Source organism: Eretmochelys imbricata, chromosome 3 (genome assembly GCF_965152235.1).
Source record: "Eretmochelys imbricata isolate rEreImb1 chromosome 3, rEreImb1.hap1, whole genome shotgun sequence".
In the NCBI taxonomy this organism is placed as follows: domain Eukaryota; kingdom Metazoa; phylum Chordata; order Testudines; family Cheloniidae; genus Eretmochelys; species Eretmochelys imbricata.
Window position 1 is genome coordinate 155114645 of NC_135574.1, and position 26849 is coordinate 155141493.

At 44.5% G+C, this 26849-nt stretch overlaps 1 protein-coding gene across 1 annotated transcript in view; it reads right to left on the reverse strand.

The window, feature by feature from the left end:
- ALK (ALK receptor tyrosine kinase) overlaps positions 1-26849 on the reverse strand; it is a 537956-nt gene that overhangs the window by 298619 nt on the left and 212488 nt on the right. Inside the window, exon 4 of the mRNA XM_077812189.1 lies at positions 5250-5451. Within this exon, the coding sequence (XP_077668315.1) occupies positions 5250-5451 (202 nt within the window). The remainder of the gene's footprint in view (positions 1-5249; positions 5452-26849) is intronic.

Sequence of the window (26849 nt, forward strand, 5' to 3'; positions counted from 1 at the left end):
GAACACTTGAGCGGGTTGAGCGGGCCCAGGTGTAGTGTGTTAAATTGCTCTCCAGAGGAATGTGCTACTTACCATGTACTACTTACAGCTGCCAGTCCTGATGCTCTGAGCAACATGGTAAGGGGTCAGGAAACAGGGGTGGGGTCCCAGGAGAGGGCAGTCAGGAGACAAGGAGCAGGGGGGGGTTGGATGGATGGAGGGTTCTGAGGGGGGCAGTCAGGGGGCAGGGGGTCCTGGGAGGGGGTGGTCAGTGGACAAGGAGCGGGGGGGAGGGGGTTGTATGGGTCAGGGGTTATGAGGGGGGCAGGAAGTGGGCTGGCTGTTTGGGGAGGCACAGCCTTCCCTACCCTGGTGTGTGTATTACATTTCTCCCCGTAGGAATGTGCTACTTACAGTGCACTACTTACAGCTGCCAGTCCTGGTGCTCTGCAAGTAGCACATTCCTATAGGGAAAAATTTTACACACTAGACTGGCAGACAGAACCCCCAGACAGGCGGAGAGCTGAGTGGCTCAGCCCGCTGCTGGTCTGGCGTTCCGTCTGCCGTCCCTGCTCAGCCCACTGCCGGCCTGGGGTTCCGTTCACCCAGGCCGGCAGTGGGCTGAGCGGGGGCAGTGGCCGGGACCCCGGCTGGCAGCAGCGTGCCAGTAAAAATCTGCTCGTGTGCCGCCTTTGGCATGTGTGACGCAGGTTGCCGATCCCTGTCCTAGGTTTTTTCAGGCAAGATGAGAAGAGAGGGGAGGAAAGGACGGTTAAATGAAGTTAAGTGAGAGATGGGAGGTGACTGTTGGGGAGATTTATGCAGCAGTTTTCCGTGTGTTTGTGCAAGTCTGTTTAATGTATTTTATTAAATTCTGTGCTTTTTATCATGGGTACATAGATAGAGAGATGAAATGACTCGTCTAAATCCGCAGAGTGAGTCGGCAGACACAGCCAGAATTAGAACCCAGAAGTTCTTCACTTGCAGGAGATTCTCGCATTGCTAGAATATACTGCTTCGCTAAATATGCTAATATGCTTTGAAAGCATAAATGCCATCTTCTCACCTGCAATATTTAAGAGAAGAAATCCCTCTTTGAAAAAGTTAATGAGAAAGGATTGCCTATAGCATTATGCAAGCAGAAAAAGAATACAGTACCTATGGCTAGTGGCATTTGATACAATCAGAAGCCGCAGGGTACCCTGGGGAGGAATTGCATCAGCAAGATGGAATAATGGATTTCTTTATTACAAAGGATCAATAAGTACTGCACAGATTCTCCTTCCCTTACCTTTTGAAGCTGCTTCTTTACCAGCTGAGAGACAACAGAGCAGTACAACAGAAGACAGAATAGACTGACATCAAAAAATGAATCCACAAAGTCAAATCAACTAGCTCTCTTACTGCACAACAAATCCAATTCCAACAGTGTACAGTAATGTATCACTCCCATAGAAACTTCCTATAGAATTCAGCCAATACTGTTCTACTAAAGTTACTTCAAAAACCTACAGAATTTAGTGGAGAATGAGAGCCTTTCACTATATGGCATAAACACACACATCCTAGAGTTATGGAACAGGGATGTAATCTCCATTAATTTATAAAGGATGTTACAAACATTCTATAGTGAAGTTATCTACTATTATATTGCATAAGGCTTTTGCATAAAAGGTGAAGAGGCTTCCTTATTCTCAGCCTATTCCCAGCCTCAGAAGCCAAGCTCCATTATCCATGCACTGTTCAAAGTGTCTATCATTCTTGACCCATTCTTCCCACAGGGGCTCTTCCACCCTCCTCATCCCATCAAAATGCATTGCTATACAAATCTGTTTAGTTTTCTTCCTATGAAAAGGATGACAACTTCAGTCAAACAAAACAAATAAGCAAGAAATACAACAGGCAACACGCATGATAATCGGTGTAATGTAGTGACTCTTATTCTGTGATCCAGCAGTTTGTATGACTCTGCAGTCCCCGGAAGTACACAATCCACGCTAAAGGCAGTGAAAGGAGGTGAGAAGAGCATCATTTACCCTGTCCAGCAGTCTTTATGCACACAGAATACCCATCAAATTCAATGGGAGCATTGTGCATGAGGACTGCAAGGCTGGGATCTTGTTTGCAAACTGCACATTGGATGCAGTGAAGAGGGCAGTTCCTCCCATATAGCGTTAAAAAGGTTTCATGGTTTAACACTTCTACTGTTTAATGCCTACTCCACAACCTGCCAACAAGCAGCTTTGGTTGGTTGGCTCGCCCCCTAATCAAAGAGTAGTATCTGACAGTACTTTCTTCTCCCTCCTGTAAATTTACATGAGCTGTGAAGACTTTATCAGATATTAATGTGTGTAATTCAGGCTACAGGGGGGAAAAAAGAAACTAGCTGACATTATGAGTTGCTTGAGAGATGAGAAAATCTGACTTGAAATTAATCTATCATCAGGCTGCCCTTCAAGTGCATTAAAACTTGTTTTCTCTACCTATTATGGGGCCTGACTTTCAGGTAATCTGGGGGTGCAGACAGGTAGACAGACACCTAATTACCATCATTTGGTGGTTATCTGTGGGTGAAAAAACTGGAGGTTGACTACTGGAAGTAAGTGAGCTTTTCCCACTGGTGCTGGAGGATTCACGGTCACTTATAGAGCTGAGATCCTGGCAGCTCATCTCCTTTCTACCCTTGAGGAAAGCAGAGGGGAAATCAGTGCTCACATACAATGGTGATGAGTAAGGATATGATTTGGTCACGGATTCCATGACTTTAACAGACCTCTGTGACCCAGCTTCAGCCCCCCAGAGCTCGGACAGCCAGCTTCTCTTCCCGCCCCACCCATGGGCTTTGGTTTCAGCCTTGCACTGCAGGGCTCCGGCTTCCATGACTTGTGGTTTATTGTTTGTGTCCAGCCTGTGAATTTTAATAAAAATCCCTGCGACAAAATCTTAACCTTAGTGGTGAGCATGGTATAAGAACCTACACAGAACAGAAAATCTTAATAGAGCCTGTCCTAATTACTCAGTGCTCCTTGCTCCATTTGATACCAAGGCAATAGGTACTTCACAAACATGAAAGGTAGGTTATTCGATAGCTGTATTAGGAAGAGTGGGAATTTGCTCTGCCTGACACTCGGGAAAAGGGAGTAGACGGTCAGACACACACACCTTGGGAAAGCTATCTGCGGGGCCGCGCTGGGCTGGCTTCAGCTCATGAAGAGAGGTTTGAGTGAAGAATTGCTGTACTGCTAGCACAGACAGGTATATTATGCTAATACAGTTTAACAAATTGGTAGCCATCTAGGATGCATAACTTGGCAATTTGGAACTTCTCAGCAACAGCCAAGATACTATTCAGATCCTCCTGCTCTAAAGGGACAGTTCCCCACCACTTCAGCAAGATGATGCTCCATTAGCTGTTAGCAGTATAGTGCCTAGGGTACGTAGTTGAGCAGTTCTGATAGTCTCCAGTAGATGCCAGTGACACACACACACACACATATGGTTTGTTTCACTAGTTCAGACATGCTTTTCCTACCACCCCCAAATTTAATTATTCTCAACATTTTCTTAATTTAAACGGTGAAAATTGAAAGTTAAAGAGCCTACGTGGAGTACCACAAAGCACCGTAACACAATAGTATACCTTACAGACGGGAAGCACTAGTGGCATTGCCAACACAGGCTGTACTTCTGCACAAAGCATGTTTATTAGCCATGACGCAGAATAAAAGCATCTTCAAAGAGCTGGGGAAGAAGACAGCTGCTGCAGCTCCCCTAGTTACATTTCCCCAGACATCAGGAGTAATTTAGAAGTTGGATAATATTGCTGGAACTAAGCACGATCTAGATCTGCACACTAGCTCTCCTCCTCAGTTTTAAAGATCATGTATAATAGTAGAAATACAACCATTCAGCCCACTCCTGAGAGTCAGGTTGTCTCCGGTTAGATTTTTTTATTGCAAATTCTCCTTTTCTTACGGAAAAGCATTGAGTTTGCTTTACCCAGTAATCGGGCAACCACCATGTCTTGTTACTGGCATAAGCCAGCAGGACTGGATATAATAATCACTCTCTCTAATCTATTACATTAAACAAAGATAGTTTAAGATGCTTGGTACAAATTATGTTTCTTAATGCACGTTCTGGGGCACAGAGGTGAAAATCAATAACTAGAACAGAGGGAATGTTAGCTTCATATATATTCTGATTACATTCTAAATTAAACAATCACCAGCGCATTTAACCATTCAGAATACATTTGTTCAGCTACGGTCCTGCTGTTTTGGTGCTAGCCGCAGCCTAAGAAAATGCATATACAAAGTCTGACAAATTGAGATGTCACTGACAATTAATCTTAATTACACCAGGAGGAAATATTTCAGCCAATTGTAGTCCAGAAAGATCTAAAGCTCTCCTTGACAAATGGCACTGAAATCCCTGGTGTCGCAAGAGCTCACCTTTTTTTTTTTTTTAAAGAGACAATTAACGGGTGTATAAAAAATATGCACGTGCACACAATCAAGGGACCAAAAGTGAAAGCAGTCTATGGAAGGCCCTCTGCACAGTCTAAGCACAGTAGTGAAGGGAACGGGGAAAGAAGGGAATAGGTATGGGAGAATGATTGTGCAGGTAGCTTTGAACCTTGGAGTGAGGGAGTCTCCTTGTGTCTCTGCATAGGCCTACTATTACCTGGAACTACGGCACAATGGGTGAAATTCACCCCATACAGAGAACCGGCACTAGGCCTTTGTGTGACCCACAACCACTGAGCGTGGTGCTCTGTCCCGCTCTAGTGGTGGTTGAGCCATCTACAGGGGCTAATCAGCATGGATACGATTGTGTCATGGTAAAATTATGCATAATTCATGACAACAAATAGATAAATTTCAGGCTATGGTCATGACAACGAAAAATTGCATAACAACTGAATGTTACCATAAATAAGCATTTATTGACACAAACTGTATAATGGTTCTACTAAACAAAATGTAGGGCTTGTCTGCAGGAACATTTAGTTCGTCATAAGCTGGGGTGTGAATCTACCCTACAGTAGCCTGCCGCAGACCAACTGTTCCTGTGCATCAGGCTGAAGGCGATTTAGTCCTCTTTGAAATAGGAGGCGATCCAAGCACATTAACAGTTTTTATGTTGGAGCATGGTGTGACATAAGTACCAATTAAGTGCACAGACCCTGTACTGCAATACAACGTTCTTTTGATAATGTAGTATCAAAACCAGCAAAAGCAATATTCCGGTTTAGAAAGGGGACCTACCCATGTTTCTCTTGACTTGGGGCCAACAGGATTTCACTGCTACTTTCGTCAGCAGGGAGAAGCCGAGCAATATAGTTCCCGCTTTGTTGGAGATGCCTGTACACAGACACCTGCATAGTGCATTGCTCACTGTTGCTCCTCAGCCAGGGGCTCAAGATGATGGGGCTCATGCTTTCTGATGTATTGAGGAACAGGAATGAACCTAGGGGGAAAAAAAGGGAAGAAGAGTTTAAAAAAAACAGTGCCTTTCACACCCCACGATAGTCCACACAGCATCTTACAAACTGCTTCCTCTGAAAAAGGAAAAAGAAAAGGAGTACTTGTGGCACCTTAGAGACTGACAAATTTATTTGAGCATAAGCTTTCGTGAGCTACAGCTCACTTCATCGGATGCATGCCATCTGATGAAGTGAGCTGTAGCTCACAAAAGCTTATGCTCAAATAAATTTGTCAGTCTCTAAGGTGCCACAAGTACTTCTTTTCTTTTTGTGGATACAGACTAACACGGCTGCTACTCTGCTTCCTCTGAGAATCAGTACTGAATTGAAGCAATGATTGACCCATTGCTTGACATTTAAAATGTATGTAGAGTGGACAACACCATAGAAAATTTTGCAGGGAAAACACTACATTTGCAGGTAATTGGACTAGATTAGGATTTATCAAACATTTGAGAGTTTTCCTAATAGAGAGACTCTCTTGTGGACTTCCCCCCTTCAAATTTCTCATGCATGTGATTTAGATCCAAAGTTTGTGGCTCTGATCTTTCTAGAATAGGGTCCCAACTTGACAGGCTCGGTTATATTAGAGCTCTGTCAGTGGCCCCATTTGTATTCACACCCTAAACAAAGCTTACAGTGATTATGTTTCCTGTATAAATAGAAAGCACAAATTCATCAGCTGTGCTCTCTTATAAACCATACAGTATATTCAAAGCTATTCATGTCAGGATAAATGCTTGGTATTTTTATTGCTTCAGCCATTTATTCTGACATATTAACTTTATATGCACTTAATCCACATGAAAGGTTTGATTATTATCTGGTACATCAACTACCTTCATTTAATCCTATTTCAATAACATCTCAGACTTACCCAGGGGGACAGAGCTAAATGAACTCTCTGCAGATTAAAGCTCACCTTGAGTAAGCAAAATTACCCTCTTTTGGCAGATACCAAGTTACCAAATATTCCATAGAACAAGCACTAGTCAAATAGAAAAGGGAGCCAGTCTTTGACATAGAATATTTTCTGATTTACCATATGCACTCATTATCCTGTGAGATAACATGGAAATTCTACTTTGCACTAGAGAAGACTCGTATCTCCTGGCAGTGGTGGGGCAGAGCAAGGGCAGCAGCTTCAGCAGATGTAACTGAGCATGCTCAGTCCATGTGAGCATACTCAGTACAAGCCAAGCAGCGAATATGGGGGTGGGCACATGACCTCACATGTTCCCCCTGCATTGCCTCTGCTTTGCATTCCCATAAGGCTTTACATCACAGACATCAAAAAGCTTTCTAAAGTAGGCATTAATGTTCACAATAACTCTGCAAGTTCTGTATTCCCATTTAACAGATGGAAGAAACTGAGGCACAAAGAGGCTGAAGTCCTATCGAAAGTGCTCACTAATGTTAGGTGCTTTACTTTCTCAGATGCCCAGAGTGTGACAAGGGCATGATTTTCCAAATGCTAACCACCCATAATACAGGTAAGTACCTCTGAAAATCAGATCCTAACTATCTAAAGTTAGGCACCTAATATCAGTGAGCACTTCTGAAAATTTTCAACTGAACAACTTGCCTAAGGTGACACAGTACATCAATGGAAGAGTTGGGAATAGAACCCAGCTGTCCTGACTCCCAGTTCATTGCTCTGACAACTAGACAACACTGTCTCCAGAGGTAGATTAGCTAGCATATACTTGACATCAATTTTAGCTAGCAAATATCTGTCTTGAAAGCAGCATTGGGCAGTAAAATGTCAGAAATAGTTTCCTCATGACAGAAGATTCCATGGGCAGCAAGTAGAGAGAGAGTGAATCCGTGAATTACTGTTATTCCTTTAGTGTCAGATAGTGTTGTCTAAGGAGGTTCAAGTCTTCTCACTACCTAGACCAAATACATTTCCTAAAGTTTAAGGGAGTTTATTTGGCTGATCAGTAAAGAGATGGTAACTGTATATATCACCCTTGTGCTTCCCCATCTCTCTCTATAGTTGAGAACAACAAGAATTACAGCATTAAATCTCATAGCTTTATTTTTCCACCCCCACAAGAACACTAGGATCACAGTGACATGAAAGAGAGCAGAGATTTCTACTCATGGCAGAAAGACACTAAACCCTGCAATAATTGCTGATAACTTGCCAGATTCAGGGAGCCATTTGCTAATCTTATTGCCTTGGGATGGGCAGTAGGATTTTAAAGCTATCACAAATTAGAAGGCAATTTTGGTTCCCTCACTGCCTACTTGCAGTAGGTATGGGAAAAGTTCTTCCAAGCAAGCATCACTCTTGTGCCCAGGCTCAAGGCTAGACTTAGAATGTCAATGAGACTCTCAAATAGGAAAAGATACTTACTGGTTGCTCTGAGGTAGATGTTAGGCAGTCACTACTCTCCTTCGTTTGGGCCGTTAACAACAGGAGTTTCTCCCCCAAAGCACTTGCTTATTGTTTCACCTATGCTCAATTCTACCTATTAACTGAAGTGTGCAGTTCTGTTGACATGAAGGTTACAGAGCCGTACCGATGGAGCAGTCCATACACAGCACTATGCGGCGACTGCACTGAATGATCCCATGCTGCACTGTTCCCAAGTGAGGGCTTGAGAGTCATGCTGGAGGACCTCCCCATCCTCCCCAAAGCAGTGCTCTTCTGACCAGTACATAAACGCACTAGGGAAAGCCTCTTAATGTGCTTTTGTGGAGGCTACCCAACAAACAGAGCATAGGAGCTGTAATGTACCATTTTTTGAGGATGTAAACATATCTTGGTTTCTGAAAGCACAATTCCCTCAAGGGAAACAACAGTGTCTGCTGCACTTACTTTAGTGCTGCTCTTAGTGCTATTCTACTCCATAAACACTCAGAGAAGCACTCTCAGAATTCTGTTTGGCTGTGGTGCTTTTGGAATTTCCAGAAGGTGAGAAGTGATGGATTTGCTGTGAACACATAGCAGATTCTGGAAGCAAAACGTGTATCCCACTGTAGATTTTAAAGATCCCTGATAACAGACTATACATAAGATTTCTCCATTCGGAACAAAGCATTTGGTCCATCAGCTCCCACTTCCTGCAGTGACTAATACCCAATGTCTCAGAGGAAGACCCCATCTCTCCATAATACATCTAGCCAATTAAGTCTACCCCTTGCTAAGATTATGTCTACACTAGAAACACAACTGTAGCGTAGACACTTACTACTACAATGAAAGAGGTTCTTCCATCACTTTAGTAAATCCAGCTCTGAGAGGCAGTAGCTAGGCCAACTGAAGAATTCTTCCATAGAGCTAGCAGAGTCTACACTGGGGCTTAGGTCAACTTAATTACATCACACAGGGAGTGAAATTTTTCAAAGCCCTAAGCAATGCAGTCAAGCCAACCTAACTTTGTAGCATATACCAGCCCTTAGACTTCACAATTTTATTATTTATTAATATTATGCAGATCCTTTTCAAAGCCACATTAACACACATGAAGGATAGGTCCAAAAGTTCAGACCAGTACGATTCCAGGTAAATTCAGTAAATCAGTAGGAATGTGTCTAAAATCCTTCTTAGGTTACGGATTATAACTTTTCTGAGGAGCCATTATATAGCAGTGATGTTTTCCTATTAATTGGGAATGAGAGGGAAATATACTGTTTTCCACCTGGTGGGTTCCCAGACAAAACTGGGTTCTAATCTGTTTATCAGTTTTCCAGTAAGAGGAAGTCCATGTGGCAAGCTGTATCTCAGATCATCGTGTAGGTCTTTAGGGTTGTAAGATTTCATCAGTAATTTTCTTGGACTGCTATTTTCCTTTATCAGCTTACAGCTCTAATGAGGCTCTCGGGGATCTTGCAGGGGGAATTACTAAGAAAGAGCACTGCAGCTTCAAACAAACTTCTACTGACAGTTGGGCACCTAGGGAATATAAACTGAGATGAAAGGCCCCTTCATAGAACAAGTTGTCAGTATCATGGTCTACCACTTGTAGGATTTTAAAAAATTAATAAAGCATGGTATATTGCAGTAACCCATATTTAATACTCAGGGGGTGATGTGAAGAGTTTGCAACTGGTGAAGATGATTAAAACACTAATGCTTCAGAATCTTAGGATACGGTATACTCACTAGTGAAACATTGCAGAAGCATGCATAACTAGTCACCACTTAAACTAGATTTGACACTAGTTATCATGCCAGCTGAGTGCTGGGATTGAATAGATGTAATCCCCTAAAGAAATATAGCAAATACAGTGTCTCAAATCCAGGGCCACTTAGCTCTGCATGACTCTCACCATGCTGCTCAGTCACTAGGATCACTCAGAACTACCTGGGGGCAGTGGGGCCAGAAAGTCTCCTGCACCAAAAGAATGAGCCACAACCACTCGAGCTAACCGAAAATCTCCTCTAGCTGTTGCAATTTCAGGATTTTGACACTTGGTTGAGCCATTCTAATTCTATCCAGCAGAGGGCAGTAGTAGACATATCTCTCACACACTTTCACTACAATACTTTATTATTTAATTGTGCCTTTCATCCAGACAAATTCCAAAGTGCTTCACAGCCTATATCCTACAATCACACACCCACTGCTGAAACAGTGCAATTTTTGAGTTAGAATGATTATATGCTAGTAACATTACTCAGCCGGGTTTCTTTCTTTTGTTTTAAATAGTGAGGGGTCTGCATTGTAATACCAGCTCCTAAACTTCCCCATCTCCAGCATGTCCCTCCCCCTGAGACACATTATGGGAAAGTCCTAAATATCAATTTGCTCAGGCTTCTGATTTGTATCTGCACTATTTCTCCATCTTTCTAATATTTGCAGTCAACCCATAATGGGTTTCTCCATCTTTGTTGGTTATTTCCTTTTACAGTGTCTGTATTAATTGTCTGTCACTCCACACCTTGCAAAAAAAAAAAAAGATTTAAGAATAAGCACAAGAGAATTATTGCAACTGACATTAAAGTGTATTTATAGCACCCTAATGATTGCAACATTCAATAGAGGAATAAATCTTGCACTAAGAATTACTGCCTAATGGTTGGAGGTTTGTTTTCAGCATTTTAAAATTCATATTGTGAGAAGGAAATGACAGCTCAAGGGATTAGTAATGGCATATTGTTGTCTTCACTGGTTCAAATTCAGCCAGGATTATTTGGGACTGAAAGTAATATTTATTTGTTAAGAATCATCACCGGAGTGTTCAGTGCAATATAGGACACAAACGTTGTATAAACCACAGTACTTATCCCCAGGAGCGTACAAATGAAAAGACTTACACCGATTAGACAAGAATGCACTAGAAGATACAGACCAAATCGTTACCACCTGGCAGTTGTTTGATGGCCTGTGTGAACTGAACTGTTGGAACAGACCTAATCTACTGGACAGAAATTCCACTTTTCCTTAAGAGATACCAATGAGTGATTGTGCAAGGAGTGTGAATTAATTTCTCAAAACTGGTCCCTTCAGAACAGGATTGAGGCACATTGGTAGATAAGTATACACCGTGAGTTTTTTTTTTTAATCTGTAAATATGCGAGAGAGAGAGAGAGAGAGAACGAACACTCCAGGGCTGTGCATTGGGAATCTAACAGTGAGCACGAAATTCATTTTTATCCATGAAGTCTGAAGAGTGCACAGGCTCAGGAGAGCAGAGCAGACTCACAGGCAAATTACTGTTTGGAGCTCTTTTTTGCTCACTATTTTGAAGGCATATTGCTCATTGTACAACTGAAATTTACCTAGACCCCATGCTAACCTTCGGGTATTTCGCAGTACTTCATCTTTGCCACTAAAAGAGGCAACATCAATGAAGCGAAGTTACAGACAACTTTATTTGTGCTAGAGACATTAATCCCACCCCATTGAAAGTGAAATCTTAGTTGGAAAAGTAAATTTTTCCAAAAGGCATTGCAGAGCTCCCCCTCGGTGATTTCTGTATCAAATGTGCACAGGTTGGACAGAAGACATCTGCAAGGTTTGAAGTTAGAAAGACATCTTCTGTCCAACGTGTGCACATGTAGATGGAAGCATTGACATCAGAATCACCTCCTGCAACTCTGACCCCTGCCCTTTCTGGCTGGTAGAAGAGTGTAGAGAATGTTTAGTATCCCTTCTAATTGTTAACACCACCTTTGATGAGGAGAATTACCATCCATTGTAAAAAAAAAGCACTGTGGGTGGACTAAAGTAACCATCACTACGCACTTTGCCAGCTGCCACTTAGTCTTCAACCTTTTTTAAAGCAAGCTAATTGAAAAAACTAACAAAAACCAGTCATCAATCCGTCCTCTCAGTTGCTTGTATCCTGGATTCCTCCCAGTCAGTCTTCAAACCAGGATACAGTAGAGGCATACTGGTTGCTCTGGTGAATGATCTCATGTCCATAAACAAGGGAAATATATCCATACCTTCTCTGAGGGACCTCTCTGAAGCAGACACCAAGCATGGAAGATTTCAGCCCAAACAGAAAAAGTTACAGTGGAAAACAAGGGGGTTATAATGAGAAGCGTTACCATAGGGGATGCGAGTTCTCCTTACAATGTATCTGTGGGGCCAGATCCTCAGCTGGTGTAAACAGATATGGCTTCACTGAAGTCAATACTCCATGATGTTTTAAAACTCTTCAGGATGAAGGGGGTTATACTAAATTTACATTTTTAGTTATGTATTTAGGGGACTAAAAACAAGAATTTTTGATATAAGGTGGGGACTTAGTTGGAAGAGACAGGGGAGGAGAATAGAGTGACCAGATAGCAAGTGTGAAAAATTGGGACGGGGGCTGGGGTAATAGGTAACTATATAAGAAAGCCCCAAATATTGGGACTGTCCCTATAAAATCAGGACATCTGGTCACCCTAGAGACGAAAGAGTTGGGTGTATTGGTGGATCACAGGATGACTATGAGCTGTCAATGTGATGCGGCTGTGAAAAAGGTTAATGCAGTCCTAGGATGCATCAGGCAAGGTATTTCAAGTAGAGGTAGGGAAGCGTTAGTACCATTATGCAAGGGAATGGGGTGAGACCTTATCTGGAATATTATGTACAATTCTGGAGTCCTATGTTTAAGAAAGATGAATTCAAACTGGAACAGGTGCGGAGAAGAGCTACTCAAATGATCAGAGGAATGGAGAACATACCCTATGAAGGGAGACTCAAGGAGCTTGACTTGTTTACTTAAGCTAAAGAAGGCAGAGGAGAGATAGGATTGCTCTCTATAAATGCATCAGAGGGATAAATATCAGCAAGGGAAAGAAGTTATTTAAGTTCAGCACCAACGTGGACACGAGAACAAATGGATATAAACGCCATCAACAAGTTTAGGCTCAAATTAGGTGAAGGTTTTTAACCATCAGAGAAGTGAAGAACTGGAACAGCCTTCCAAGGGGAGCAGTGGGGGCAAAAAAACCTAACTGACTTAAAGACTGAACTTGATAAGTTTACGGGGAGGAAGGTATGATGAGACTGCCTACAATGGCATGTAGCCAATCTGTGACTGCTAGTTGTAAACAACCCCAACCACCAGTAATAGGACACTAAATGGGGAAGGCTCTGAGTTACTAAAGAGAATTCTTTCCCAGGTGTCTAGTTGTTGGGTCTTGCCAAAATGCTTAGAGTTCAAATGATCACCATATTTGGGGTCGGGAAGGAATTTTCCCCTGGGTCAGACTGGCAGAGACCCTGGGTTTTTGCCTTCCTCTTCAGCATGAGGCATGGGTCACTTGCAGGTTTAAACTAGAGTAAGTGGTGGATTCTCTGATACTTGAGGTCGTTAAATCAAGATTTGAGGAATTCACTAACGCAGGCAGGGGTTATGGATCTGCTACAGGAGTGGGTGGGCGAGTTTCTATGGCCAGCAATGCGCAAGAGGTCAGACTAGATGATCATGATGGTCCCTTGTGGCCTTAAAATCTATGAGTCTATTATCATACAGTGATAGCCACTAAACAGGCCAGTGAGCTCAAAGGCAAAAGTAAAAAATAATGGCAAGCATGAGAATTTATAATGAAGTGGGCAGATTGCGTTACTTGAAGAAAATAACTAAACCAATACACCAAAGCCAAATTATATATACACCCAGTGAGTCTCCTTAGACTCAAGTTACATTAAAGTGTCCCAAGTAGCAATTCAGAGACATTTCCTCTCTAATTACCAGAGGCCAGAGTTTTGTTAGTTTAACTTATCGTCTGGAAAAGCAAAGCCCAAAACAAAGAGACTAACTTAATCTGATCACCATTATAAAGCAGCAGTTTTATAACCTTTTGCAAAATTGATAGATTTTTATTCTGAACAAACTCCACCTTACTGCTAAAAGGATTTTATTACCTTTCGCATATTAGTGCAATACTACACCAGATTAAATTAAAGCCTTAAAAACTATTAACAGTCAATGTTTATTGGGGGCTGTACAGAAAAAAAAATGTCAAGCCAATGAATGGAGCTCTATAAAACAACAGCTTTGAAAAGCAGGGACATGGGAGCAGGCAACAGACATGGAAGAGGTGGAGGCAAAAAAAATCTGGGTTGCACCATTGAGAAAAGGCATCGGTATGGATCTCTGTAGTTCTTGATTGTCTAAGGTTAGCTGTGGGATATTTCAGTCACTAAAGCAAACCACTGAAATGTGCTTAACTATAAGTATGTGAATATCCCCACCAACATCAGTGTGATTCCACATACTGTGACAAAGCTCTGTCCTTGCCTCCATGGGTCCCGCATTTCCTGGTGGATTTCGCTAGCCTCAGAGGTTCACTGTGACCCTGCACGTAACCCTTCTTTCTCTAGAGACAAGGGTCACAGTCTACTGAGCCATTTTCATCATAAGCTAGCAAGGGAGGTGAGGAGAAGTTATCCTTCCTTGCACAGTCTCTGTTGTCTCCCAGTCTCAGTGATTAATCAGGGGGCAAAGGTGCAGGGGGGAGCCCAGGCCCACCCTCTACTCCGGGCTCGAGCCCAGGGACCCTAACAGTATCAGCTATGGTAGCTGACTTTTTAGAAACTTGACAGGTACAATTCCCTGGGCTACTTCCCCCACAGCAGCCCTCACTTCCTCAAGCTCCACTTCACCCTTACCTCAGGGCCTCCTTCCTTGTGCCTAATAATGGTGTCTACTACTCAGCCTCTCCAACAGCACAACTTCCTCCCACAGCTCCTGACATGCACACCCACCTGACTGGCTGGGAGGCTTTTAACTAGTTTCAGCCAGCCCCTGATTGGCTACAGGTGTCTCAATCAACCTAGCATTCTCCCTGCCTTCTGGAAAGTTCTTAATTGGCCCCAGGTGTCTTAATTGACCTGGAGCAGCTTCCATTTCACTTAACCTGGTACCAGGGATTTGTTTAGCCTGGAGCTAATATATCTCCCACTACTTTTCTATAGCCATCTGGCCTTGCCCCATCACAATACTAAAAAGATATGCATGTGCCTACATGTTTTGCTGCATTAGGGCCTAAAACACATGATGAAAGCTTGCTATGAATTATTACAAACCACTGAGCAGAGCTATTCCTATTCTTTGAGTAATGGTGAAATCCTGAACCTAATGAAGTCAATGAGGCCTGATGTTACCCATAATACAGTGCTTTGTAGGCATTTACCATGTTTCACATAATGTCAGAGCAATTAATGAATGCCATCACAAATTCATACCAGGTGTAGTATTATACCCATTTTACAAATAGGTATCGTGAGGCACTGAGAGGTTCAGTAAGGTGTTGTATGATTCAAATGAGCCTGAGACTAAAAGTGGAAATGAAATCCTAGAGCCCCAACTGTTAGGCTCTTGCTTTGACTAGATCTCACGCTGACTCTCAGTGAGTCATTTCTAATTATCTAAAGATAAAGATTCAGGAATTATTTAAAGCAAAATGAAGATATAAAATCAAGGAGGGCTCTCTTCTCCCATTGACCTTGCAGGGAAATTTCCCTAGGTAACATTCCTTTTGTTTACAAGGCAGCTACTCACATAAATCCCTTCATGCATTTGACAACCTATTTGCCATGACCCTTGCAAACTTTGGCAGTGCTCCAGGAACATCAGCTTGAAAAAGTGAGGGGGGGGGAGAAAATACACTCCAATCTCTATTAAGGCCCCTACCTATCCCCCAAAAGTGAGCCTAAAGCTTGTATACATAAGTGAGAAGCATCAAAACTCAGACACACACAGTTTCATTCACAGCTTTCCCGTGTTGCCATGCAGTTAAAGAGTAGCGCATGAACTGAATATGAACTCAATATAAAAGCCTGTTTTTACATCCTTACTATTTATGCATTTATGGTTTGTATTGCAGTAGTACCTAGAATCAGAGACTGAGGTGCTGTACATACATAAAAGAAAGACCACCCTTGCCCCAAAGAGCTTACAATCTGAAAAACGGACTTTGAGACTAAGATTTCTAAAGCAGAGAGAAAGAAAAGGGGAAAATTTAAATTTCCAGCTATTGCCTTCAGTAATAGGAACTAGAACCAGATGCTGTTGTGGCCCAATTCCTAAATAATTCAGTAGCGAGTTTGCTCCCAGCTGAGAAGCAGTGAACTGAAAAAAGTAGTCAGTTAATTAAAAACTTAAAATTCAACACTGAAATTAAACCTTCCTAGTGACTGATAAAAAAGAATTTAAAGAGTTCAGTCTTGCACAGCAGATCAGCTATCATGCATTTTCTGCTTTGTTATGGACAAAGGTAAACAACAAGTCACTCTCAGGTCCGCCTTTCAGAGAACAGATGAGAGGAGAGGTTGCTTCATCTTGCATTGGGAAGAAGAGGCAACAGAGAAAGCTAAGTAGTATGTGTATGTTCTGTCAATACAAACAAAGAGGCAGCAAATACATTTTCTAAAGCAGTGGTTCTCAAACTTTTGTCCTGGTGACCCCTTTTTCACATTGCAAGTCTCTGAGTGTGACCCTCCTTAAAATTAAAAACACTTTTAAATATATTTAACACTATTATAAATGCTGGAGGCAAAGCAGGGTTTGGGGTGGAGGCTGACAGCTCGAGACATACACCTCCCCCCCCCCCCATGTAATAACCTTGCGACCCCCGATGGATCCCAACCCCCACTTTGAGAACCTGTTTTAAAGGCTTCACCGTCCCTGTGTGCATGTTAATGGGAGAATAAGAAAGGAAGTCTAACGCTGTACCTCTAGTTATCACTTTTCCTTTGAGAGTGGTTAGTCATTATGCTCAGCAGGCTAAGAGCTTTAAAATTAAGGAGGCTGATGGCAAACCAACACACAGTTTCTGAACTGACTCATTGCTGGAACAGACTGAGCATTGCAACAAGTCAGACTGTGCAGCAATGTCACTATCCTCCTCATCTAATAAGGAGCCGTTATTGTGAGTTATTCCCTTGGAGAATGAGACGTGCAGCAGGAGAGGAGTAAAAATCAATACCATATACTCATCCGCATAGCCTCCTATTTTGTGTTAGGATTTGGCTGTACAAATAAAGGCTGCAGTATTGTCAACCCCAAGAATTAAAAAAAACCATGAGTCAGACCTCCTTAAATAATCATGAGGTTGGCCCTAAAATTCAGGTTTTAAAAAAAATTCCTTTTTTGGCCTCTCCTTGTTTTTTGAACTGCCCTATCTACCTCCAGAGCATGTGCACATGCATGCCTCTCTCTCAGTTACAATTACCAAGTTCCCAAGATGTGTACAGTGAGGTGATTCTGTACTCTACTGCAGGCACACTTCGCTACCCTCTTCCATCCCTAGGGGTCAGCCACTGCAGGGTCCCCTTCTCCCCCTTCCCAGGCCTGATGAGGGCACTTCCAGGGGATTCATCACGCCCTTCCCCAGGCCTAGTGTTACAGGGAGAGAGAGGAGCAAATAGCAGATTGCAGGGCCGCCCAGAGGGGGGGCCAAGTGGGGCAATTTGCTCGAGGCCCCCCATACAGGGTGGGGGGCCATTTCGGCAGAGGGTCTTTCAGTCCCTCTCTTCCTCATCGGCGGCACTTCGGCAGCAGCTCAATTGCTTCGCTTCAGTCTTCTGCAGCAATCTTCTTTTTTTTTTTCTTCGCCACTTGGGACGGCAAAACTAACTTTTTTTTAAATGGAAGGGCTCCCCGAAATTGCTTTGCCCCAGGCCCCCTGAATCCTCTGGGCAGCACTGGCAGATTGACCCATTGTCCATGGGGGCTGAGTGTGTCAACTCAAATTGATATTCTAAACATTTAATTTAACCCAAACAAAAGTTGTTTTTCATTTGTTTCAGAGAGAAACACAAAACAAACAAAAAAATCAATTTGGGTTTGAAATGAACCAAATGTTTAGGGAATTTTTCAGTTTGGCTATCAAACTGAAAAAACAATTATTCACTCAGCTCTAGCTGGCAACTCCATATCCACCCTCTCCTACCCAAAACCCCCCAGAGAGCTCTCACTGCTTTCTGCAGATGCTCCAATTGGTTGTTCTTCCCCAGGATGCAGGGAGAGCAGCCAGAGTGATTTTCCTCAGCAGGGCTGAAATTCATGAAGCTTTTCCCATTGTTGCGAGCCAGCCTCCGGCCCCGACCAAAATTGTGTTACGCTTGGGAGGGTTGGCAACACTGGGATTGGGTGTCCACTTTCAGATATAGTAGGATGTGCCTGATGCAAGTCCCCTGCCAAACTTTGGGGGTGTTCAAAGCAGTGATTCTGAAATGAATCTTTGCAGTGAGCAGAACAAAAACAATGGGTCAAAACATACCTGAGACTGTGGGGACTTCTAAATCTATATCTGAATTTTACAGGATGTGCTTATCTTTAGAGAAGACATGACCCAAACCCTCTTCTCAAATTAAACATCCATACTTTTCTGGATATTTGAAAAATCCACACCCCGCTGGTTTTTTTCATGCCATGATATATGGAATCATAGTTCTTCTTAACCAGGAGTTGTTCATTAAAGAAAACAACTACTTCTACAGACAAGTAAGTAGGCCCCACACAGCTTTCTTTCCAGGTTTGTTTCCTTAATTTACCAGGGTCCACGTCCTGTTGGTCACCCTATACAGCATAAATAGATATCTAGTGTCTCTATAATAATCTCTTCAGTTTATCCAAGAGATTTCAGAGAGGAGTTGATCATAGTCTACAAGTATCTACATAGGGAAGAGATTTCTGATAGGTTAAAGTGATGTCTACTAGCAGAAAAAGGCACCCAATGAGATCCAGTGTTGGAAGCTGCTGTTTGACATATTAAGAGTAGAAAAAAAGGAACTTTTTAACAGTGAGGGTAATTAACCATTGGAACAATTTACACAGGGATGTGGTGGATTATCCGTTATTTGTGGTCTTTAAATCAAGAGTGGATCTCTTTCCAAAAGATCCACTCTAGCGCAGTGGTTCCCAAACTTGTTCAGCCACTTATGCAGGGAAAGCCCCTGGCAGGCTGGGCCAGTTTGTTTACCTGCCGCGTCTGTAGGTTTGGCCAATCGCGGCTCCCAGTGGCCATGGTTCGCTGCTCCTGGCCAATGGAAGCTGCTAGAAGTGGCGGCCAGTACGTCCAGCAGCTCCCATTGGCCTGGAGCTGCGATCGGCCAAACCTGCAGATGCGGTAGGTAAACAACTGGCCTGGCCCACCAGGGGCTTTTCCTGCACAAGCTTGGGAACTACTGCTCTAGCGCAAACAGAAATTATAGGCTTGATGCAAAATTACTAGGTGAGATTCTATGGCCAATGGTATGTAGGAGGTCAGACTAGATCAGGGGTGGGTGAGACTTTTTGGCCTGAAGGCTGCATCTGGATGTAACCCTTCTGCCTGTCAGAGTTGGCAGCAACAAGGGCCGGGTTCAGTATCTAGGGGTTCCATTCCAATAACACAATGCAAAACCAGCTCGAGCCCCCACCCAGTGACCTGGGACAAATATATACCATTCCTGCTGGGCACCTCCAAGAGGCAATACTTCCCCTCTCGCAAGCACGTAGTCTGAGTGTAGCAAAAAGCCTTTTAATAACAGAGAGAAACAATGTGGTATTATGTTGGGGAAACACCACCAACAGGATTCATAACACAACCCACGAGAAAAACCCACCCCAACCAAATTGGGGCATGTCCTTTCCCTTTGGTTCTTGAGTCCAGCAACCCAAAATCACCCAAAAGTCTCTGTCCTTGGTCAGGACAGCCCCAGAGTTCAAACGTTTATCTGCAGAGTTTTTACCTCCCAACCTGGGTGGAGATGGGGGTGGGGAGGTGTTAAAGGGCACCTTATGTGGTCCAACACTGATGGCCCCACCTCTCCATGGGGCTCTGCTCCATCAGCCGCTCTGCTCTGTTCGCTGTCCCACAAACTGCTCTGCTCCGCCAGCCACTCCGTTTGCTGTCCCGCAAACTGCTCCGCCAGCCGCTCCACTCACCGTGCTGCAAACGGCTCTACCATATAGCTTCAGGCTCCCCGACTACTTAACACAACACTCAGTGATTTCAGCTTGTAGTAGGGGAGCCACAGTGCTGCTGCACCATTAGCCCAAAGTGAATTCAGCTCAGCATCCTGTAACTAGACTCCTAATGGAATCAAAATTAGCTCTGATATTCCACAGTGGAGAGAGGAGGGGGTGCAATTAGCATGTAAGGCCCTCACGAGGGGGCCCATGCCACCAGGTATTAACACCTGTTCCCAGCCTCTCTCAATTCACAGAGTTTTGGAACCCATGTCCCTTGCCTAGCGAGTGCTACTTAGTTGATGGCGAGTCCCTCCACCATAAAAGGCCAGTTCCCTGTCCTTGATTCCCATAATCAGGGTAATAACAATTTATTCTTCCTGCCCCAATAACAGAGACACTGGGGATCCCACAGCAGCCAAAGTGACCATTTGGGCAGCTATGGCCTTATTCTAGGCAGGGTGGGTGTGCCTATGCAAATGAGATCAGCCCCTGAAGTTCTTTTCCACAACTTGCCACACCTCACCACCAGACGTCAGGGTGGAGCTCATCCTGACTCTGCTTACATGGGTATGAAAATTGTATGGTGGGCCATGAATGCCCGGTGGGGGAGGAGGACTCTACAGGGTGTAGCATGGGAGGCTCTATAAGGGATGTTATTGAGGTGGGGGGAGGAGGGACTCATGGGTGTGACACAGGGGAGGGGAAGGGGGGGCTCTACAGGGGGGATACTGGGAACTCTTAGGGGCCCTACCAGCAGTGACACCAAGGCAGCCATACCAGTACTGCCACGGGTGGAGGCAGCCTAGCTGGGACGGGTGTGGCCCCGGGTGGTTTTGAGGTTCTCGAGTGTGGAGCCATAGGATACCGGGAGGGGATTGGGCATCCTGCCGCATGGGGGGGATGGGGGTTGCCGCATAGGGGCAGGGTTCCAATCCCAGAAACAACACAGGGAAGTCACACCTGCGCAGTGTGACTCTGCATGCCGGAAGATGGGGCTCATCAAGGGAATTGTGAGTCGGGTGCTGGGGACTGCCAGACGGGTGGAGCAAGCCCCCTACCCTGCTCCCCGGTGGGAGCTCGCGGGCCAGACAAAAACGTTTAACAGGCCAGAAACAGCCTGCAGTTTGTCCACCCCGGACTAGATGATCATAAGAGTACATTCTGGCTTTAAAATTTAGGAATAATCACAAACAGATAATCACAATGGACTAGGCCAATGCTGAAAATGAAAGACCTTGCCCTTTGAATGTTTTCTAGATTCACCTACCAGAATTTGGAAGTATCAGAAACCCACATGACACCAAGTTCTCTTAGGATTTTCAACTTAATTTTTCTGAGAAACTGTTTGAACTAAATATGAAATACTGGGTAGGTGTGAAGGGGAAAGTTTTTCAGTTTCACTTAACTCATCAACATTTAACCTTAAGGAACCAAAATTAGACCAAGATAACTGCAAAAAGAACAATGTGATCATGGAGCATTGGTGAAGGGAAGAATGCGGAGAAGGACACTTGCAAATGTTGGGTAGAAGAACCGTATAGGAAAAATTTTCAAAAGCCTCAAAGTGCCATAGGATCCTAAGACCAGACTTTCAAAAGACCTTAGGTGCCTAACTCACTGAGGCACTTAGCCTTTTTAACAGTCAAAATATTATACAATCATTGACAGATTAATCCTCAGAACATACCAAATCCATTTTACAGAGGGGACCACAGACACACAGGTGCAGTGACTGCCTAAAGTCATGCAGTAACAGTGGCACAGCCAGGATTAGTAACAAACCTGGCTCCCAATATTGTGGTTATTCATTCACACAATGTACATCATTTGAGTTGATTAGTTTCACATAGTTCTTGTTGGCTAGCTAGCTAATTAATATGTGTTTTAATTCTCTATGTAGTGGACTGGGGTTGGAAAACCCTACAGAAATGGCACATATGAAGGAGGGGTTGAAAAAGACATCCAATTTACATTTCCATACTGTAGGAGCCCCAGTTATGGACCAAGACCCCTTTGTTCTAGGCACTGTACAAACAGAACAAAAAGACAGTCCCTGTTCCAAAGAACTTGCAATGTAAGTATAAGATGAGAGGTGATACAGACAGATGAGGGAGTACAAGGCACAACCAGACAATATTGGCCATATCAATACTGAATTTTACAGCAAGAGGAATCAGTTCCACAAATCAAAATGTTTGCCCTGTAATACAAAGCTGTATTTCCTGCCCATCAGACTGAGAACCCTGAGCCTATCTTGTCATTGTTCGTTACCCTTATTTGGGATATATCATGACTAAATTAGAAAATAAAATCATTGGGGAAGGGACCACTTTAAAATTCCTAGCACACTTTTGAACTCTGAGTAAAACTAATAACCTCACTAAAATATCAAGGCCACTACTCTTCCATCACAGGACACCACATCCTGCTCTCTTGACACAGGCAAACCCCCTGGGGTTCAACGTGGGTTTTGCATGAGTAAGGGCTGCAGTTGCTCAGACCTTTGATGAACATTCTGGATTAAAGACTGTATCTCTTTCACTCTGAAACATGAAAATTTAGCCTTGGGGAGATTTGGCCACCAAATGGGACATGCTGTTCATTTGTATCTGCTATAATCGTGCCTTTAGGATGCTCTTTAAATCAATTCCACTTTTACAAAGTGATTTTTTTTCCCCCAATAATGAACTTGGGGGTCATGCAGCCCTGAATGAAAGGACAACCTTCCCCTAGAATCCAATTAAGTAGAATTGATTGTAGTCAGTCCAAACTTTTTCCCCCCTCCCCTTCTTCCTTTAAATCTATAAAAAGAATATGAAAAAGGAGACACACAGGAAGTCTCCCCACACCAAAGTAGAAAAGACCACTAAGAGTCAAAACTAGAAAGCTGTGGACATTATGTTTGTTTTAAAGATACTGACTCTTCTAACTATACTTAGTCACTTTCCATTCTTACTGAAATTATCTAAGGAGATACATTCATGTGTCCAGACTCTTCATTCTGCTAGCTTATCTTTCGCTCACTGACATTCTAAGTTTGGCCTCAGGTGATTCAAGATAACAAGAACTGCTGTCTTATTCAAAGGGTCCCTTTAGAAGGGGCATTGCCACCTCCCGAGCACCCCCTTACACCTAAGTGTGGGTCTGCTGTGGCCTGCCTCAGTTCCACCCCCTCCTCAAGTAGGTAACAGTGATGCCACTTGAGCAGCCAGACAAGAAGCCAAGCACTCTACTTTTCAGGGGTATCTCTCCCTTTAATTAAGCCTTCTGAATGGAGCACTTGTACAAGGGTTTAAAGACTCTTACCTCAGAGAACCAGAGAAAAAAAGTCCCACAACAAAAGTCTTTTAAGTTCCAGCAGCAGCTCTTTCAGCTGTAAGGCCTCAGGCTTCTCCCCTGCTGGAGAGCTCTGTAATCTTTCCCCCACTTGTTCAGGGTCTCTCCGTCTCCCTGCCTGGAGAACATTTTGCAGGCTTTCCCTTGCTTGTTCAGGGTCTCTCAAGATGTGTCTGCCCAGAGAGCTTTTACCTAGTGCAGGCCACTCCCTAGGAGCTCCCCTCGTCTGGAGATTCTTTTCTCCTCAAGTGCCTTTTTCAATTGAGCTTCTAAGCCTTTTATTAAGCTCCTTACTTAATTAACTGCCTTCCTTCCAGCTGTGTAGGCAGTTAACTATCCCCAGGTGGACCTGGGTTGGCTCATTCCCTTCAGTGAAGCCTGTTCATAGGTAGGCTGGGCATCTGACACCCCTGTGACAGACTCTTACCAAATGGTAGTTCTATACCCCAACTCAGTAATTGTAACCAGCAGATAACAGGACTGACACAAGGTGACTGGATGACAGAGTGGCTTAGACATAGGAGATGAAACCTTTCGCTACTGGTTCAAATCCAGGCCAGCATCTGGTAGAGTTTGCAAGTTGTTTCTATCTGAAAATTATTTTCAGTTAGTGGTCCCATGCCACCTCCATTACCACTGTTGGTACAGGAGCAAGATGCATTGGCAAGGCAGCATAAGTGAAGCTTGCACTACTGCTGCTGTGCTGTTGTTCTGTAGATACACACACAACTTCACCGCCAGACTAGCACCTTTCACCAGGATTAAACTTGCCAACTCCTGTCCTTGTACATAAGGAACACAAACCTAAAGAGTGACTCCTTGGAAATTTAAAGAGACACAGGGTAAAATTTTCAAAAGCAAAGTCACTTAGGAACCTAAATCCCACTGATTTACAGTGCCTAAGGAGTTTAAGTCTCTCTGAATGACAATGAGAATTAAGCTCCTAAATCACCTAGGAGCTTTTGAAAATGTTACCCAGTGTCTTTATTTTTTAAAATAATTTTGTTACTAGCATGATCGATTATTAAAATAGAAGGGATTTTACAATCTAATTTACTTTTACACCATGTATGCTGTTTGTTTACTTTTTGCATTTCATTCAGAAGATGTATTTCCTTTGTCTCTCTAGCCCAATTCACTTTCCTGTTCTGATGCACTGGCACAAGACTACAAAGACTTGGAGCACAATGAGGACATTTAGATCCAAACAAAATGCTATTTTTATTGGCTTTCAAACAAAAAACTTCATGGCAACATTTCTATCAATCGTACATTTGCTAAAACCTTGTTTATACAAAGCCTCATTTCTGGGGCTAAATCAATCTGACAGTCTCCCTTTGAGGGTGGAAAAATAAACTGCCATAGGAATAAGCAAGTAGTGGCAGCAGTGATGTAAACTTAAAACACAGCAATGAAGAGTAAATACTGAGTTCTCCTATTTCTTACAATATCTAACCCTGTGGGATTTACCACAGTTGCTCCTCGATAAACTCCACTCCGCAGAGTCACATGCTATAGGCTGTTATGCAATTACTGGTAGTAATTCCAGAAAGGATGTCTCCCGCAACCTGTTTCATCTCTGCCCCTTTTTTGCTTTCAATGTAAATGTTACAAGGTCTTATGCAGTAGTAACTCAGTGCTGACACCATGTCACCACTAAGGCACTCAAAACTCAAGAAAGACATTGATCAATTGGAATTATATTGGGGAAGTTTATGGCCTGTGCTATACAGGAGGTGAGACTAGATTATCACAATTGTCTCTTCTGGCCTTAGAATCTATGAACAGGTTTACATCAGCGCACATATGCCATGCATGTCAGTGTGCATGTTTTACAGTTCCTGTGGACAACATTTCTTATGGCAACTGGAAGCTTTTCGAGATACTCCATAAGTCCTTTTTTAACAGCATAAGGACAGATCTTGCTGGCTAACTACAACTGCTGTATTAGTGTTCATGTGTGCTGCAGTGTAGTATTAGGTGCACCTATTATCTCTCAAGTGCTCTCCATTGCTTATTTATGTGTTATTAGTACTATTTCAAACAGGAAAGGCCAATTTGACCAGAATATAGGCCAGAATCCTTAATGGACATGAATGAATGCTAAATAAATAATAGTGGGTGTAGGGAGCCAGGGTGTCTCCCCTCCAAACCAGAGGGTAAAGAGCCACCCTTGCAGCCTGAGTGGGCGGGGCCAGGCCAAGCTTCCGCCAATCCCCGGAAGGGGAAGGGTGGGACAGGAAGTACAAAGGGCGGGGCCCTCTGCCCAGTGAGGAGAGCACCAGGGAGGGAGACAGACAGACACACACAGGCTGCTGGTGGCTCCCTCGCGATCCTGCTGCTGACCCAGGTGAAGCCCTGGTCAAGGAGGAGCCTGACCGGGAGGAAGGCCTGTGGCAACCAGGGCTGCCAGCCGCTGAATACCCAGAGGACCTGGAGGGGCCTGACGGCAGCCCGGGCCAGCGTGAGTCTGATACCGGGGGGGAGTGGGAGTGGCCCGCAGCGGAATACCCGGACAAGATGGAGGGACCGGAGCTGCCCGCAGTGGAATACCCAGAGGAGATGGAGGGACTGGAGCGACCCACCTGAGAGACCGGATAGGAAGTAGCCCAGGGGCCGAACTACACCGTGGGGTGGGTGTGTTTGGTCAGCGGGCGCGGACGGCCCTGCTGACCCAGCGGCGGGACTTTCGCCTCTCGCCACTGCCAGGGCCCTGGGCTGGAACGCAGTGGAGTTGGGTGGGCCTGCGTTCCCCTACCCCGTTGCTCCCCTGCCGGGGGGGCACGCTACTGACTCGTGCCGGCACACCTTCCCCGCTAATTCCCCAATGCCCGGAAGGTGTGGCTGAGGCCTGCCACGGAGACCATAGCTCTCCATCGCCCCTAGGGGCTCAGAGGACCGACACCTGTCACAAGGGGTGGAGGATGCGGGCAGGCGATCCTAACCCCTGCCGAAAGGGGTTAGTGCGAGGGCGCCTCTGAAGCTCCCCTACTGGAAAGATGGAGACGGAAAGGCTTATCAAGTTCCTGGCTGAGAGCCAGCAACAGCAACAGCACCAACTCGTGCAGCAGCTGGGCGCCCACCAGCAGCAGTTGCTTCAAACCCTGGGGGCCCAGCACCAGGAACAGCAAACCCAGTGCTTCTAGCAGCTTGCAACCCTGTGGTCGGGCCATGGTGGTGCTCAACCAGAGCGGGCAGCCACCCCGACCCCTCCCGCCCCACCGATCCGTCTGGCCAAGATGGGGCCGGAGGATGACCCGGAAGCCTACCTAGTGACCTTCGAGCGGGTTGCCTCAGTGGCTGGTTGGGCGCCTGACCAATGGACGACACTCCTCGCCCCATATCTGACGGGGCTAGCCCAGAAGGCTTACCGTGGGCTCCCAGATGATGAGGCCCGCATTTATGCTCGAGTGAAAGCGGCTATCTTGGATGCCTTCGACATTACCCCGGAAACCTTTCGGCGACGGTTTCGGGAAAAGGTCTACCCACGGGGCGCCAGACCCGGAGCGGTGGCCCAGGAACTGAAGGACGCGGGTACCCGATGGCTCCAACCCGAGCGTCGAACCGCAGCTGAGGTGACGGAACAGGTCATCCTCGAACAATTCATGCACTTCCTCCCACCCCAGGGGAGGGCTTGGGTGTTACGGCACTGGCCACAAAGTCTAAGCTCAGCCGTCGCGCTTATGGAGGA